At 31.1% G+C, this 18,869-nt stretch overlaps 1 protein-coding gene across 1 annotated transcript; it reads right to left on the bottom strand.

The window, feature by feature from the left end:
• Positions 1 to 1,669: 1,669 nt before the first annotated feature.
• Positions 1,670 to 14,536, bottom strand: LOC105112431 (protease Do-like 7). The gene is made up of 24 exons (XM_011008139.1): positions 14,126 to 14,536; positions 13,586 to 13,656; positions 13,331 to 13,465; positions 13,110 to 13,168; positions 12,569 to 12,605; positions 10,845 to 10,970; positions 10,557 to 10,622; positions 10,067 to 10,132; positions 9,944 to 10,000; positions 9,798 to 9,863; positions 9,030 to 9,137; positions 8,153 to 8,233; positions 7,942 to 7,991; positions 7,511 to 7,676; positions 6,665 to 7,180; positions 6,059 to 6,241; positions 5,873 to 5,978; positions 5,052 to 5,222; positions 4,896 to 4,975; positions 4,592 to 4,819; positions 3,996 to 4,211; positions 3,653 to 3,810; positions 3,091 to 3,202; positions 1,670 to 2,157 (listed from the first exon to the last, which is right to left on the bottom strand). The coding sequence occupies exons 1-24, from the start codon at positions 14,418 to 14,420 to the stop codon at positions 1,981 to 1,983; spliced, it is 3,330 nt and encodes a 1,109-aa protein (XP_011006441.1). The 5' UTR covers positions 14,421 to 14,536; the 3' UTR covers positions 1,670 to 1,980.
• Positions 14,537 to 18,869: the final 4,333 nt, after the last annotated feature.

Consider the following 18,869-nt stretch of genomic DNA (forward strand, 5'->3'; position numbering starts at 1 on the left):
TAAAATTTAAATTAGAACATAGATACTAACAAATAAAGTATTGTGGTGGTTAAATTTGTTGTGTGAAGTTGAATTGTGTTGAGATTGAGTAGAGGAGGAGTGGCTATTTGTTAAAAAAAAAAAAAGCATAAAAAATAAGAAGAAATGAAAGAGGACAAGAGGAAGGTCAATCATCAAATTATAAATTAAATATTACAAATAGATTTACTAACAAAATTATTTTATCGTGCATTCCATCAATTATTGTGCTAGTTAAAAATATCACGTTACTATATCATTTGTATTTTTTAAATCTCACTATAATATTATCCATAAATCCATCAATAAAAGGCATACCACTTAAGAAAGAAGTGTCAATAAGGAAACATGGTGACCCTCACCTTAAATAGTTAAAAATCTCAAAAAAAAAAAGTTTTTAAAAGTACTTTTAACTTAAAATTAAATTAAAATTTTTTTAGATAATTTTAACGTGCTAATAAAAAAATAAAATAAAAATTATTTTAATATTTTAAAGTAAAAAACTATTTTTAAAAGTAATTTAAACCTCAATTAAAAACACTTCCAAGGCTCAATCAATTATGGGATAATAAACTGCACTTAAACATCTTTGATATTTGCATCCAAAGCTAGCATACCCTTTCATTTTCAACATTTGTTTTTTCATTCCTTATAACGCTATTTAACTCATTTAATATGAGAAATTCACGTAAGATGAGTTGCAGAAAACATGGTAAGAATAAATTAAACCAATTGAATTTTTTAATAACTCATGAACTCATTAACCCCAACTTCTCAATTCGTTTCCAAATCACATCCAACAACTATACTCTCATGTCATATATAACGTCACATTAAAAAACAAAAAAAAAAAGTATAAATCATTTTACTAGTTCAGTCGTGACAAGTTGGATAAATTTTTTAAAATATAAAAATAATATTAAGACAGAGAATAATATTAAGACAGTTTCTTTTACCATGTTATTAAACTAGACTCAACCAGTGAATATTGAAATCTTATAAACTTAACTTTTTATCTAACTTAGATTTTAAGCTAAATCACATGAAAATTAACTTGAATTAAATTAATTGATTTTATAATTTTAAATACAATTTTAATAACTAGTAAAAATATAACTTAACTTTTAACAAAACTAAATTTATAATTTTTTTTTATAAAAACTATTAAAATAATAACAAATTAAATTAATTTAAATTAATTGTCATCCTCAAACAAACAGTATTATAAACTCCATTGAGTTTAATAGTTTTTTTATATAATTTTTTTAATTATATAATAAAAATACATAATCATAAAATTGATCATCAATCTAAAAATAAAAGCTTAATAAAAGCTTATTTAAGATAGTGATAGCACTAAAAAAACAACACAAGAAAATAACACATGCAATTTGTTTCTTAATCAATTTAATATTAAAAAATAAAATTAAGAAAAAAAACTATTACAAACAATTAACAAACTAAAACTAAAAAACACATATCTAAAATCAAGCAACTCAAACTATCATGTTGAACTGTGAACCAATTATGAAGTCAATAAAATTATAATTTTTTTTTCAAAATTATTTTTTATTTAACTTCTTGATTAAAAAAATACAAAAATTATAGTCACAAAATAACACTCTCTTTGTTCTTATTATAGCTGGCCTCCCATCAGCTTTTGTTCTTATTATGGCTGGCCTCTCATCAGCTTTCCATTCAAATACAGAAACTCCAATTAATTGATGAAATACCATATGCATTGTTGTCTTCAAAGTACACTTATTTTTCAAGATTGTTACTATAGAGCACACTAAAACAGGCAAGTTTGCCTGTCAAAAGAAGTCCAACCAATTAAAGAGCATGACCTAGCTGGAGTGCAAATCACCAACTGTTTCGGGGACCACTTACGCTCTTGAAGCAGTGTTGAACGTGCAATAACCATTCCAGGAAAGAACATGAAGTGAGATCAGAACAATCTGTTTATTCATTATTGCAATCTAAAGCCTTTATTGTCTCTCTCCGCCACCTAGCGGTGTTTGGATCAAACCTCAACTCCCATGTAGGCCAGTAGTGCAAGTCCTGCTTCAACGTTAGCACTCGTGGCTTCCCATCCAGATTGATGGTCTTTACACGAACGAACTCATCAAATCGTAATCCCTGATAAATGTAATACAGTACAAAGTGCTTGATTGACCATGAGGAAATAAATACTAACAAAGCATGCAGGATAGTTCCCCGATCAATTATTCTTGTACTCCTAATGCATATTCCGAGGAGTTGGTACAGAGAAATTAGAGAGTACCATAAAAAAAATGTTTGGGGAGCGAAACTAATTAGCATGCTAGTACTAGCCTACTCCCACTGTTTGTCTCTTGAGAGTCCTATTTAGAAGATTCTTAAGTGAACTTCTCATGTATTTGTCTCTTGAGAGTCCTATTTTGAAGATTCTTACGTAAACTTCTCATGTAAGAAGTTGTGAACAGCTCCACAAAGGGCATTCCAATTTTTGAAGAAATATGCAACTAGCTCACAAAAGGTATTCCTATTCACAATGCTTGTCATGGTAAAAATACACACAAGCACACACTAGTTTTTCGTGTGCTGGTATCTTATGGGTTACATAATATTGTGCTCAGAGAGTCGCATCCCCCAAATTCAGACTTCAAAAGTGTCATTTGTATCATAGCTTTAGTAAATAGATACCAAAATGTAATGATGTCTTTATTCTTGTTCTTTCTTTTCTTTTCTTTTTTCCTTTTATGAATGGAAAAAAAAAAATTCTAATAGAGATATAATGCACACACATTTCCTTGCTTCCTACAACCCATATTCAAAAAACAGTCGTCATGTTCCCGCAAACAAAAGACACCATGAAAGAACTTGAAGCTAAAAGTCAATTTGTTTTAATCATCCGTTGCTGTTATTTGTATTCTTTATCCTTTTTCCTAATTTACTTCATAGCTTTCCATATATTCTATTGTTTTTAAGAATTTGCGGTTTCCACTTGGATGGAAGCAAATGCACTGATTGCAGATGCATTCTATAAAAAACAACTCCACACAAAAAAATTACATAAATGAGTGGCCATACCTTTGTCACATTTACAAAAGCATCCAAGTCAGGAGTGGGTTTTCCATTGACTTGAACAATCCATCTAAGAGCACCTAGAGCATATCTATCTGCAGGACTTCCACGGCAGCACCTATGAAATTGAGAAAATGTCAAACCTGCATTCAATAAGATCAACATTTGCACATTTGCAGTCTTATGTGGTTGATTATAATTGGGGAAAATATGCTGGACAACTTTATAGTTAGAATGATGCCATTCCTCCGGCATTGGTTGACTTCTGATTGAAATTGGGTAGGAATTCCTTTGTTGAAGACCATTATTCTTTCATGACAAATTTATATTGACTGTATCCAGCAAAGCAGCCATAAACATATCATTACTAAGTTCATCTTGCAAGTAATTAGCCAAAATTTTCAAGTCCATTTCCATTCACATCATATAGACTGTAACTGTAAGGCTATATTCTTATTTTTCCAACATTGCAAAGGTAATTCTTATCTCAACATCAAGAAACAGAAAAAAAAATAAGTTTTAAAAAAAAAGAAAGAAAAACTTTTAGGACTCAAAGAAAAATTCTTACATTGCTGCATAGACACCATGACCTTCTCCAGGAAGAAATCCAAGGGCACGAACTGCTGGATGAGGATCCTGAACAAGACAGCCGCACCAATTTACTGCTCGTGTTGTACCATTACCATCCCTAATGTCTGTTCCAACAAATAGATCAACTTCACCTCCCTAGCAAGCCATACAGAAAAGGGCATCAGATCAATTTACTTACATCAACATCAGAGATTATACCAAACAAGCTAAAATACTTTGCAAACCAGACAAGAGAAATAATAGTTATAATAACATGTCCAACACAAGATAATGATACCTCTATCAGGTTTTAGTAGCATAAACATCTGACATGAACTTACCTGCCGACAAATGGTAATTTTAAGCTTCCCATCACTGTCAACACAGTTCTCTAATGCTTGACATGCATTTTCTACGTCTTGGAAGCAAGTAACTGGCTCTTTGTTGATTGCCAACAACATGTCGCCTTGTTTTAATAGATTCTCAGTGTTAGATCCAGCCAAACAACCTTTAACACGCAAAACTTGTCGTCTCATTGGGTCTTTCTTTACAAGTCTCTACAGTAAAATATCAGTCAAGTTTTGATATTCAGAATAATGATACAACGTTGTACTACAGCATTTTTCAGCAAAGCAGGTTAAGTTCAAGAGAGCAGTTATCCAGGACAAAAACCAATTGAAAGACATTATATTATCAGAAACAATATTCAATTAAAACAAGATTAAGATTGGAAAATGCGCACTCTCTAAAGCTCAAGTTTAAGACCATTACTTTCATGATTTTTATTGAAAGAATTTTACATGAAAATGTTAACACACATTCATTTGCAAACAAAATAAAAGAAACATGAGAGAGTGGCAAGCTAAGATTGATATGCATTCTCTAGGCACAAGCAGAGATGAAAGAACAGAAATATTTTACTAGGAAGAAGACATACCTGGATCCATTCATCACCAAGACCAAAACTCCGGGCCTTTGAAAGCAATCTAGAGCAAAGTTCCACCTCTAAAGTCCTAACAAGTGGCATTGACCTTTTGACACCGTTTATGAGAATAGAAGCCCCATTTGCACCAGATATAATTTTGTCAAGTACTTGGCTAATCATGTAGATTGGGACACCTCGAACAAATTGATAATCCTTTGATGTAGTGTGACTAGATTTTGGCTGAAAATGAAGATTCAAGGTTATTGCATACTATCATAATAAGGCAAATCATGACAAGTTGATTAGTGGTGAAAACCTTGTTTGAAAAGCTCCCCCATATAGCCCGAACCTTTCCATGCTCATTACATAGCACACCAGTAAATGCATTACCAAAATCTGAAATACAGAACAAAATGAGACACTAAATCTAAATATAAACACAATCTTGGGAAATTCAAATTTATTCTCTTACCAGTGTCAAGCTCAATTACTTCCATATTTATTGCTCTATACCGTGGACGATCAGCATAGCCAAAATTTAATGCGACATAAGGGTTCGTCACAATTGATTTCCTAGACTTTGCTCGTTGATTCTTACTTAACCCAATCAGATATATTGGATCTCCACGACATAATGCAGGCTCTGTCTCAAAAAGCACAAGGATGATTGTTACAGTGAATAGCTTGGATCTACTTTCAGTTTACTTGGAGAGAGAAAATTGAAAGATCACTCACACTAACACAAATAAAATAGGAAAAAAAAAAAAAGCTGAGATCAAAGGATTCATCAATCCAAGACTTGTTAAATAAATGGACCAAGATTGAACATTCATGGATGTGACTCATTGTTTTCACTAACTAGCATGTTTCTGTGGGCTCAAGCTTTTCCCAGCACTGCTACTCAGAATAGTAGTGGTATTGACTAACAAATACAAGGTAGCTGTCAGTTTTCAAAGTTGTGGCTTGCATAAACAAGTCAAGCTTGAACTTGGACTTGGATCTAAATTGACCGAGGTAAGCTCAAGCTGAATCTGTAAAGAGATAAATTTGAGTTTCTTTACTCTCTGCAAAATTTGAACAAATAGTATTTGGCTCTACTTGACTTTTTTTGCAGTCTAATAGAAGCCCTCACCCTTGACCCTCCTCCCTCAGGGATGAGAAGAATATGCCACTACTGAAAATCAAAGGTGAAAGCATGCACCTGAATAAGGTAGAAGTTCAGAATTTAAAAAGAAAATAAGTTCTACAGGATCATATAAGATCACCTGGAAATAAATACAGAGTCAAACCTACCAGGAAGTAACTCAGCAGCACGAACCATAGAAGCACCAACAGCCCCCAGAGCAGAGGGATCATAACCAACAAGAGCATAATTGTAAACAGGATGAAGAAAGACAACCTGCAATTAAGTATAGGCAGTAATTCATATACCCTCAATGTTTTATAAAAACTTCATAGCATTACTTCGAAAACGTTTACCTCCCCTGGAATCTCGATAGGAAAAGCAGCAAATGACAGCATCACATCACATGCAGATGTTTCAACGGTGTTCTTGTCAATAGCAACCAATCCCATGTCTTGAGAATGATGTACAACAACACCAGTCCCAGAAGAATGCAATGAATGAATGCCATCAAGTAAACATGATGGTGGCACATTGACCTGCAAGTATAAATATCTACTTCAATATCCCATTTCAGCATTATTTGTCTCTTTTTTTTATCAGCGAGATGTTCATAACAGACACTGATCAGATGATGATGTATCTTTGACTTGATAATTGAGAACATAAATCTGTTCAGACTTACACAGAATAAAGCATATCTAGAATCTGATTTCTAAATAAGAAAAATCACTAAAAAGCAGATAAATTCTCAGTAAAGTGATGAAGCACAGTGGTTTTGAAGGCTATGTCTAATTCCATTATTGTCATGTTATGTAGCAGCGTTATAGGAGAAAGTTCATAAAGCAATACCAGAAACAAATATGGAGGTTTCACAAGATGGTTGACTAGAAGCTGAGGCATTTAGCAAAGTTAGACAGCTGATTGATGACAATAGGAAGACAAAACTTGTCACAGATTACCTCCAATGTTACAAGAGTGGGCTCCACCACACGTTCCGCAAATGAAGCATTAGTTGCTGCTGCTATTGCACCTTCATAGCCATTTGAAACTGTAATTTCTGTGGTACCTGGAGTCTCCAATTTCATTTCTCCAATTTCAAGCAAGAAACGGTCAGCAATTGCAATTTCATCAGAGGACAAGTTCCCCTGTACCTGTTGCTTATTAGTTTTAACATCACACTCTTCCCTGGAATGGGCCTCCTCAGAAATATGTTCATAACCGGCTTCTGTTCTCATAATATCATGTGTCAACTCCTGGTTGTTAGCTTGATCCGTGCCTTCAGCAGGAGTTGATTCACTATTCAATGAAGATGCTTGGCTGTTTAGACCTTGAGTGACATCGCTACTACAAGGTGACAACTGCAGGGTGGTCGGTTGAATAGCAGGCCTTGCCATCCATAAACCAGAACTATCATCCCGTGTGTATATCTTCGGAGCATTGTACCATTCATGGCGATCAATTGTGACCAAGGTAGACTGCGGCCATCACAAGAGTTGAGAAAAAAAAATTCCAACATCCTAAATTTGTTAATCAAAATAAAAGGAGTACGCACTTGCAGAGAGATTATCATTCACAATTCTATTCTAAATATCAGAAATTTTCACTTCCTATGGTGCTTTAAACGCAATTTTCTAACTTATTGATTTATGGAAATGAAAGGTAGGTCTTTCATTTTCATGGAATATGGTACAATTTACAAGAATCGATTCATCAAAGATTAGATATCTTAAACCTACACAACCAAAAAAAAAAAAAAAAACAGTGCAGGCAATGTCCTGCTGCACATCAGCACATTTAACGCATACCTTTCTTCGATGGCGATCCTTGTAGCTTATATACTCCAATGGCACTCTATCACCCCTACATAGCTTAGACAGAACAGAGATTACATCTTCAAGTTGTGATATCTCATCATTGGCAAACTTCTTAATGATGGCATGACGAGGAATGCCAGCCCTAGACAGCATGTAACTGCAAAATGCACAAATTCTTATCATTTAAAAAGAAATGGCCCCTTTGCTATTACATGGTTTCCTTCAAAACAAGCATCAAAGAGTCATCACACAGTTTTCCTCCCTAAAAGCCCATCAAATTACTCAACAAAAACACTTCTATTTTGCCTTGAATTTGTCAATTTCATTCAGGGAAACAAAAAAATACAGGAGATGATTCAAGGAATTTGTAAACTCAATCAAATTAAAAAAAAAAAAAACACAGATATCTTGATTAAACTGACCCGGGGTCCGAAACATATACAAGACCACATTGGAAGCAGAAGTTTCTGGCCTGATTCAATTACAAAGTTGCATGTGTTAAAATGATGAAAATGATGAGCAAGAGCGCATAGCTCAAACAGAATAAAAAGAACTACAAACAATTTTATTTGCTTCACAAAAAATGCTAACTGAAATAAATAAACGATTAATAGATGAATAAACCCAACCAACCTGTTGATAAGACAAACGGTGTATCACTGCACCACTTACTTCTAAGAAGCAGTCAGGAGTTATCGAGTGCAAATCCTGAACCTGCAGCATAGGCGCATAAGCATACTTGTTTTTCTCCATACACCTAAGCAACATGGAATACAAGTGATCCCAGGAAAGCAATATGACCATGTAACTACACCAGGATAGACTTAGACATGAATCTATCAAGGACGGACACTAATAGAACATGTGGACACAATACAAACACAAACTTAGAATATTAGAAAATGTACTAGATAAAGTAAATTCACACATTAGTAGAGAAGTCCAAAACACTAAATGACTTACAAAATTACCTATTGCTATACCTTTGATGCCATCTATTTCACTCGCTCATTTCTAACAGTTATCTCCATAGGCCTCAGAGAAGCACTTAAAAAACTGATTTAATTGGTGATACTTTATTTCAGAGATTGTTACATGTTTGGTGCGCCAACTTTTTTATTTCATCTATTTGAGTGTTCCTGCTTTTATTTTTGTTATTTAAGCATATGTACCTTCAATTTTTTTTCTAATCAAGTGCTTCTATTAGATCTGTTAAATATACATAACATGGAAATTGATATCTGACATGTTCACCAAGAGTGCGTGAATTTTTCCATTTATTTCTATCGAGTCTTTAAAATTTTATTTCTAAGCCAATGCACAACTTTTAATACAGGTATGGTTTCTAAGCAAAACAATGTGTTTCACCATTAGACTAAGGCCAGTCCAGATAATGAGTAGTTATACTACAAAGCAACTGCTTACAGCATATTTTCCAATGAAATTAAAGGCAATGGAAAATTTTCCTTGATTATTAACAAAATCAAATTATGTCCAGAGTAACTTTTACCACTATACTAACGGTTAATGATGTGCCACCCCTTTCAATTTGTAATTCGATCTTTTTGTCAACACTGTCATCAAGCAATGCCTCCAATTTTAAAAACTGAGTAGTCACCTGCAATAAAGACATTTGTCAAAAACTAATATCAACATATCAATTAGTACAGGAGATGTAGATAAAAAAGATTCTCTATTTCAGTAGTATCATCTTCTACATGATCCCAGTCAAAATCCTTTGGATGCATGAGAAATGGAAAACTCAAGTAAAGCACGTTTAGAAGTCCCACCAGTGATTTTAAAGCCTACGCTGGACCTGCCCTTTTGACTATTAAGGGTTAACCATGGTTTTTCGGATTGCATGTAAATCAACTAACCAAGATGCTACCTTTGGTTTAACCTAGTCTTTGGAAAATTCCCAAACAATAGAAAGTTGTCCTGACCTAAAAATGATAAATAAGTGCAGCCTCTGAATGTTGACTAGGTAAATGTATGGTAGAGAAGTCTGATTCTCATGCATAGACAAGTGTGTTAAAGAAAAAAAGTGGGGGAAGCATATATAAATCCCATATCTAAAAAAGGAAAGAAAAGGACATACAGGGAAAACAAAATAAACAAAATAAAAGAGAAGATAAAACAGAGAAAATACTATCATGTTCTTGTATATATAATGGCAAGTCAGCTATAAAATCAATGTAGAGATTTACATGCAATGCATCAAGATTATTCATTACAATGGATCAAGATTCAGTGGTTTGAGATTGAATGCATAACTTACTTCCCCATTCACACGCACAAGCACATCCCCTGACTCCAATTGCCTATCAGCTGGCCCACACGGCACCTGAAGAAGTTCATGATATTAGGAATGATAAAGATAGTTCTTTGACAATCTTCAATTAAAAAACACAAAAATGTGCTCACCACAGAGTCAACAACCAACATTCCAGTTTCACCTGGTGCAGAGCCTTGCCGCACCATCTAAACAAGACAGCAGAATGAGCCACCCGCCATTATTCTTAACAATTCTATGCAAGGAAGAAATACCTGCTCTGTTTCATTCGGAAGACCAAGCCGGCGTGTCTCATCAAATCCTTTATGGAGAAACGTTACCTATATCATGAATAGCTAAACTCATGTGAAATTATAAGGAAAAGAAAAATCCATATTGTAAATCAACATACAAATAGGATAAAAAAGCAAAGCATCTATATTGTTAAAACCAAAAGGTGGGATGATAAATTTATTACCATTGCAGGGGACCAAATATTTTTATTGAAAACTACTTTCAAGACTTTTTAAAACATTAGCTTAGTTTTATTTGATAAAACAGAATGAAAGACTACAGAGCAAGGGGGCTAATGTTTTCATCTTCTAACAAAGTATAGTTTTACTGCCAAATATGATCTTTCCACATAATTAGCATTAAAAGAAATCTGGCCTAATGTCAAATGCAAAATTTCCATCTATGTTCTAGCATAATGCAGTATAATACTTGAAGCCTTCAAGAAGCGTGAAAGTAACATCAACTAAAGACCTGAAGGGTGCCACGAGGTATAGAAGCATCTTTGGACTTCTGGAGAAATGCCAATGCCCTAACAACCTGCAGATCAAGTAATTATGTGATTCAGTGCCCAGGAAACACATAATTTTATTCAAAATCTGGTGCCTATGTAAAATTAAAGGCTTCATATATTGCAAACCAAAGTAACAAAGAATGGAGGACTTGAATTTTCATAAGACACCCTGCTGCATGAGTTACCATCCATTTCAGATGAAAACTTAATCAGAACATAATGCATTAAGCCATTAAATAATAACATACTCTCTCTAAATGTAAATAGAAGGCAGATGAAGATGATACGCTGCCCCCAGCATTCAAGGCCACCGCCCTCCCTTGCTTATCAATCACCGGGGAACCACTAGAACCTCGCTTAGTTCCGGAGGCTGCCTGAAATTAAAGTGAAACAAATATTAAAGAACAGTTTATTAAATGGTTTATTTGGAGAAGTTCTATTGCACATAAAGAACCAATTGACTGTTTGGAATCTGCTACTCATAAGATTTAGGCTTATCCCTCGTAGTCATAACCTTGTATAAGGATCATAGAGTAAGGACTAGTAGGTGGTTCAGTTACTGCCTGACTAGTAGGAGGTTCAGTTACTGCATGTGATGGTGAAGAATTTTAAGAGAAGTCTTTCTCTTTTTTTCATTTTACCAGCAGTATTTTGTACAATAAATAGAGAAGAGAAGCTAACCTACTGACCCTCAAAACAAGAAATAAATACTAGATAGAAAAATATCTTACACTAAACTAGAAAGCAATAATCTAGAGAATTTGGATAGGTAATACCAGATTCTCTTCCTAAACCATATATACTAAGACTTCTCTAAGAACCTAATTGATTTTGAGACTGATTTCCACACTCCCCCTCAAGCTGGGTTGTATATGTTATGCATGCCCAGCTTGTGACTCAATTCTTCAAAATTAGTCCTTGGTAGAGTTTTGGTGAGGATATCTGCAATCTGAGATTTTGTTGGAGTGTAGATGAGGTGAACAATGTTCTTCTCAATCTTTTCATCTTTCTGTGATGAAGAGTCGATCTATTTCAATGTGTTTTGTCCTGTCATGATGAACTGGATTCTTTGCTATTCTTATGGCTGCTTGATTATCACAACGCATCTAAATAGATGTCAATGATTCAATGCCAAGTTCCTTAGGTAATCTTTGTATCCACATCCCTTCACAGATACCAAGAGCTAGAGCTCTCAGCTCAGATTTTGCACTGCTTCTAGATACTACATGTTATTTCTTGATTTTCCAAGTTTCTAGATTTCACCAAACATAAGAGCAATATCCAGAAGTAGATCTCCTATTGATAATGTCTTTCTCTTTTCTTCATATTACCAGCAGTATTTTGTACAATAAATAGAGAAGAGAAGCTAACCTACTAAACCTCAAAATAGGAAATAAATACTAGATAGGAAAGTATCCTTCACTGAACTAGAAAGCAATAATCTAGAGAATCTGGATTGTTAATACCAGATTCTCTTTTCTAAACCATATATACTAAGATTTTTCTAAGATCCTAACTGATTTGGAGACTGATTTCCACAGTACCAAACTGCTTGAACCAAGGAATATTCATCGGAGTAGATAACAAGCTCACATTGAGCTGGACATTAGAAGTATCATTGCATATGTTTTAATTTTATACTTTTTATGTATAAAGGCAATTTGAAATAACAAAGAAAAAAATGGCTGTCAACAATAAACAGCAAGATATGGTACTTTCAGTGGTTACAACCACTGAATAAATCTTCCATGAAACTATAAGGAAAGGAGAAAGGGATATGCCAAACTAGGGCAGTAAGAAACCATTAAATGAAATCTAAATCAGTTCAGACTTCATCTTTAAAAGGCACCAATGTCAAAGTGTCAAAGAAATTATATAAGGAAAATGAATTATCAATTCTGAATTCAAAATGATTCAAGCCATAGATAACTCTTTGCCTAAGATTGCCAGCATGATGAATTAAACTACTTACTTGCATGTAGAAGGTATTGAAGTCATTATAACCATCTCTGCACCAAACAATAGTCATTGTTAATCTTTATGATTAAGCATCTACAGGTCGGTTGACTGAGTTTCCATATATCATGGACTAGTCAACACTATGATACTAACTTATTGTTCAAATATAGTCTGAAGAGATAAGATGTGCCAAATAAAACCATAGAAGTAAAGCTAGAAAATTTATCACTCCACTTGCAATTCAGAAATAAATACTTTATAGAACATTCCAAGGGCGAGCTTATAACCAATTTATCTAGTTAGCTGTTACTATTATGTGTGGATGCATGACCTTTTTCCTCGCAAACACATGCATGATTTATTACCCACGTACAGTTATAACTTTCTGGAGAAACATATTAGCTAAAAAAACTCATGCAACATGATTAATCACACAAAATCCTTATAATCATCACTCATAGATAGCATGATGGGCAATGAAGTCATCAACGTATAATAACAACTTACAACTTTTAGCAAGGGATTCAAGCAAAAGATTAGTGAAGTTGCTATACCTTCTATAAGTAGGTGCATTTCGATCCAAACGAGCAAGGGTACCGGCCAAAATGGAAACCTATGAAATTGATGTTACTAGCACTAATTAGAAAATAATAACTTAACTCTCAAAAACTAAATAAGTACTAAAACTCCAACCAACTAGCAAATTTAAAGGTGCAAATTCTCATATACAAGTTTTGGTAAACAAATAAATAACAAAATGAGAAGTAATGACTACCTTCTCACAGCTATCATTGCCGATAACTCTGATTTCAAGCCCAACAGTAGCAGCTTCTGGGGCAAGAGGAATCTCCTCATACTTGTGAAATTGTATTTCACTAGGATCATAACGAAAGAATCCAAAATCATGAACCTGATAGAAATTGTAGAAACATAGTATATTAGTGTAACTCACATGTTATGCAAAACTAAAGAAAGCCCATTTTTGTAGTCTTTACAATATGCAAATAAAATACAGAAAGTAAAAACTCACAGGGTCTCTGTAAATTGGGTACACAGGAATTTCTTCATTGTTGACAAATATAGCCTGGGCAACTACAGGGCCTACAACACCACAGCCATCATAATTAAAAATAATAATAATAATAATGATTAGGATTTACATGCCAAAAGCAAATAATTAAACAAGTAATTCATATAGAATATCAAAAGTATATTTAAGAAAATAAACTCAAAACAAAAATTGAAAAGGAAAAAAATGTAAATTCATAATGCAAAATGTTTTCCTCGTTAAGCATTCTGTAACGTTCCCAAAACAACCAACCTCATCAATGAATAATCGACGAGAGAAAATTGTAATCACAAAGCCACAGATTTTTAACGAAAAAGAAAAATAACACAAATATCGAGGGCAATAAAGTAAATCCACTTCAATCACTCACATAATACCAATCTTACCCTTTTTCCCGCGTTTTTCTTATTAACCAAAAATAAAGAAAAGCAAAGGGAATTCAACGATCAATATGCATCATCAAAACAAGAAGAATAATCGAGTAGTGATAGTAGAAATTACCAGGCTTGACAACATGTCGGTTAGTGAGAATGATACCGCGATTCTTATCAACAACAAACCCAGTGGCGGACCCCGAGGAAGGAAGTTCGGTGTCGAAGGAGCGACACGCGGTGGTTTGCAAAACCACCACAGCGGGGACCACCTTGTTGATGGCGTCTCTCCAGTCGTCGGTTATGACTTCCTTCTCTGGTGGCAACTCGCTCTCTAACTCAACCTGATCAGTCGATTCCTGGCTTCGTAAGTCCATGGTTTCCATCTCTGAGTCTAATATCTCTCGCGAATTTGAGTCTTCCATTCTTGAAATTGGAAATGGGATCGGAAAGGCAGCTGATTGACTTGGCCTCCCTTTTAAATCGTTACGGGAGCAAGTACAGTTTTGGAATTTGCAATTTTTATTTTATTTTTTTATGGTCTGGTGTTGGTGGTTTTGATGATAAATACGATGTCAATGTCGTTATGTTGAAACGACTTATAAAAGAAGTAGTTATTTAACCCCCTCAGCTGCGGGTAATAATTTAAAAAAATATTATTATATAAATTATTTTAATATATTTTTTTAGTAAATAAATTAAAAAATATCATTAAATAAACTAATAACTATTTATATAATTAAACAGGGAAAAAAATTAATAATAACCAAAAACAATATTACTAAAATTAAAAAATAAATGTAAATCGAGATATTCAAATATTCATTTAATTATATTTATTAAATTTATTTATTAAAATTAATAATAGATAAACTCACAACTTAAAAAATTTATAATTTAAAAAATAAAAACAAGTGACACTGAAATAAATAAACTCCTGCTTAAGAAAATATTATACAATGTCAAATACAACAGCAATATTATTTAAAAATAAATATTTTTTTATTTTTAAAAATAAATTTCATTTATATGAAATTAAAAAAAAATCTAAATGAATTAGAGAAATCAAATACAAAAAAAAACCTCTAAAAAATAACATACAAAACCCGTGATTTGAATTATAAGACCAATATAAACTTACAGAAAACAAATACAAAGCGATAAGATCTTACGAAGCCGAATCGCCAACTAATTAAATATCAAAAGATAAAATTAAGAACAAAATCAATTATATTAAAAGATTTAAAAAATAAGAGTGGAAAACAAATTATTAGAAAGCAAATAAAAATTTGATTTGATATGTGCTTTGTAACATGTTATAATTTTTCATTTAAAAAAAATTGAATATACAGATTATTTTGATATTTTTTTACATAATAAAAATTATAAATATAAATTGAAAAGTTTATTCAAACATCTAATAAGCATATATGTAAATAAAAAAATAAAAATTATTAACAATAACTAAAAGAAAAGCTGAAAAAATTAAGAAATGGACGTAGATCAAAAATATTTGATATTGAAAAATAAAACATTTATCTATTTGTGTCCAATAAATTTGTTCATTAAAATCTATAAAAAATAATATAAATAAAAACTCATATGAAACATAATGAATAAAAAAAGGTATGCATAGCCTATCATATAAGAAATATTATTTCAAAATAATTATTTTTTTGTACAAAAACAAAACCTACTTGTATTAAGTAAAATAAAAAATTAGCAAAAATTAAACACAAAAACAAAACAGATTTTATAAAAAATACCTTTATTCAAAAATAGCTTGAAAAACTTGTGGTTTAGTTAATAAGATCGAGACAAACTAATATAAAAAAATATGAAGGTAACCATAGAACAATTTTTTTAAGACAATCTAAAATGATAAAATTATAAAAAAAATAAAAAAAAAATTTTTCCAACTATATTAACAGTTAAAAGTTGTGACCATGTCATTAAATTGGAAGCATGACAAATGAAAAAACCGTAAAATTCAATCCCAAATAAATCAAACACTAAATGATGTAATCAAAAAAATATCAATCGTATAAAAATTTAAATAAAAAAAGGGTGGAAACCGAAATAAAAGATAAATTTGTGGGCATTAAAAAATTAAATTGCAAGGTAAAATTCAAAAGAAAAAACAATTAACAAAAGGGGGGAAAATGAAGGCTAAATTAAAAAAAGAATATTAATAAAACTTTGACAAAAGAATAAAGATCAAATTGAAGAGAATAATATATGACAAATTATAATTTAAAAAAATAAATTAAAAGCACAAAAAACTTTTCTAAAAAGGTCAAGGATGGAAATAAACACTAAAAAACAAAGGACTAAAATTAAAAAAGAAAATAAAAAAAAAAGATGACAAACATGTACTTTAACTAAAAAAAAGAGAAATATAAGAAGAAGAAAAAAGAAATGACCACCGCCAATAAACTACTAATTCATCACTAATATTTTTATATTGGAAAAAAGGCCATGTGGCAGCATTTTTAGTGAAACGACAAAAGGTTATTTTTAGAAAACTATAATGTCACACAGGTCATTAAAAAAACATGGATACCACTAATAGCTTTTTTTTTAATTTAATATTAAATTACTAAAAGTCTACCATAACACTAGAAATAACAAATAAATTAATGTAAAAGTATTTAAATACTCCTGAAATGCATAAAAGCTATTTTGTTTTATCTAAGGGCAAGGAAGTAATTTACTTATTTTAAAGTGTGTGCAAAGTTTAAAAAAATCCTTAATCAGTAGGTTTAAATTTTGTTGACTTTGAAGGTAAAAAAATATTTTTATTATATAAAATTATCTAAAAGGATAATAATATCCATGTTCAATCTTTTAATGAACAATGGGTTAGCGTGAAAGACTAAAATACCCTTATATCCCAACCTTTCAACTTTTCATTAAGGGGCACAAAGGTAAATTCAATATAGAAATTCATAATAAATTTTATCTATTATTATAGTGAATTCAACACATGTTTTAAAGTTTTGTTAATTTTATGGAGTCAATGATAATTGAATAAATAAATTTTAAAATGAGAAATAATTGATTATTAAGAGGAAAAAAATCAAATAGTTATTGATAATTAATGATTATGTTTGGTGGATTAATCAAAATGAAAACATATGATAGTTAAAGAGACTCGACCAGCTCATGACTCAATCTAAGACTTGGTTCATGGGTAAGGTAGAACAACATAAAGGTCATAAGTTGATTTGCTTAACTTGCGGATCAATGGGTTGATTCAAGTCTATTGGTTATTTCTTTAAAAATAAATTATACAAGATGGTGTCATTTTGAATATTAAAAAAAATGATATTATTTTAATTTTTTTAAAAAAATATTAATCAAATCTCATCAAAATTCTCACAGAATTACTCAGTTTTCAAGCTTATTTATAGAATCATCAGGATTTTTTTAAATCAATTACATAAATTATCTAAAATAAAAACCAGGTTAGTCAAAGGTTGAGTTCAATAAATGAGCATATCAAGCTCTAGTTAGGTTCCAAAGCACCAAAATATATTCCCCATTCATTCTTGATGCTTTTGCAAAAATATATTTAAACTGAATTTAATATTTTTATATATGTTTGCAGCATTAATATATCAAGATTATCTAAAAAAGATATCAATTAAAAACACTTTTAGATATAATGTAACTATTTTACCCAACATTGGTTTAATCATGTTTTAACTTTAAAGTTATGATTGTTTGTCTTTACTTAACAAGTGTAAGTCCATTTTATGAAACAATTATTCTTTCTTCTTTGTGTAAACATGCGACAACGTATGAGAGATACATGATAATTATAATATTATTAATAAATGCTAAAACATCAATGAAACCCTGTTGTAGCACCTAAGTGAAAACAATATTCACTGAAATAATGTTTTTGTGGTTTTGCGATTTCCACCAAAAAGAAAATTAACACTAATTATTAGAGATATTAAAATCTCTTTATACATCTATTAGTCATTATTAAATTAATTACAACTAAGTATCTTTTAAAAAAAAACATAAAAACGACCAAAATACTTTTAAAAGCAACCCAAAAAAAACATGAAGGGGAATTTGTTTTTCACAATATTTTTTTTTATTATTATTATCAAGTTAGATGAGAGACAATTTAATTTTTAATTAAATATAAAAAGTAATAAAAAATAAATTAATACTGCAACAATCAGAACATTTTTAAAAGCAAAACAAAATTAAAATTGGTATTAAAGAGGCTTTTTCATCTTTTTGCAATGTTTTTTTTTTATTATTATCAAATTATTTTATGGGCAATTTGATATTTAATTGTATATTAAAAAATAGTATATAGGCATGTGGCGTATTTACTAGAGTATGATTGACGACTGTATAATTCTAGCAACACATACAACGCCTATCAAATTAAAAAATATTATTATATTATGTTGTTGGAAGCATTATTACGTCATTTTTTTATTGGTATGGTGTGTGTCAGAGCAACGGTAGGATGGTTTGTTATTGGTGGGCTATGTTTTTTTTTCCTTTTTCTTTTTTTGCTTTCATTCTTTAAAAATGTAGTTTTATCCTTTTTTATTGTTAATATTTCAATTTTATTCCTTATACTTTTAATTTCTAGTTTTTGTTATTAGTTTTTTTTATAGAAGTTTTATTTATTTTTAATTTTATCATTCAGTCCCAATTTATCATATAATATTTTTTCTAATTTGATATTTATTCTTTTAATTGATTTTTCTTTTCATATTTTACCCTTCAATGAAAAAATTATTTGTATTTCTTATTTCAATTTTAATCCTTATTTTTTTAATTATTATTTTTTATCCTTTTATTAAATTGGTTTTTTCTTTTCAATTTCACCCTTCAATTAA

The sequence above is a fragment of the Populus euphratica genome, unplaced genomic scaffold (assembly GCF_000495115.2).
Source record: "Populus euphratica unplaced genomic scaffold, PopEup_1.0 scaffold335.1, whole genome shotgun sequence".
NCBI lineage: Eukaryota > Viridiplantae > Streptophyta > Magnoliopsida > Malpighiales > Salicaceae > Populus > Populus euphratica.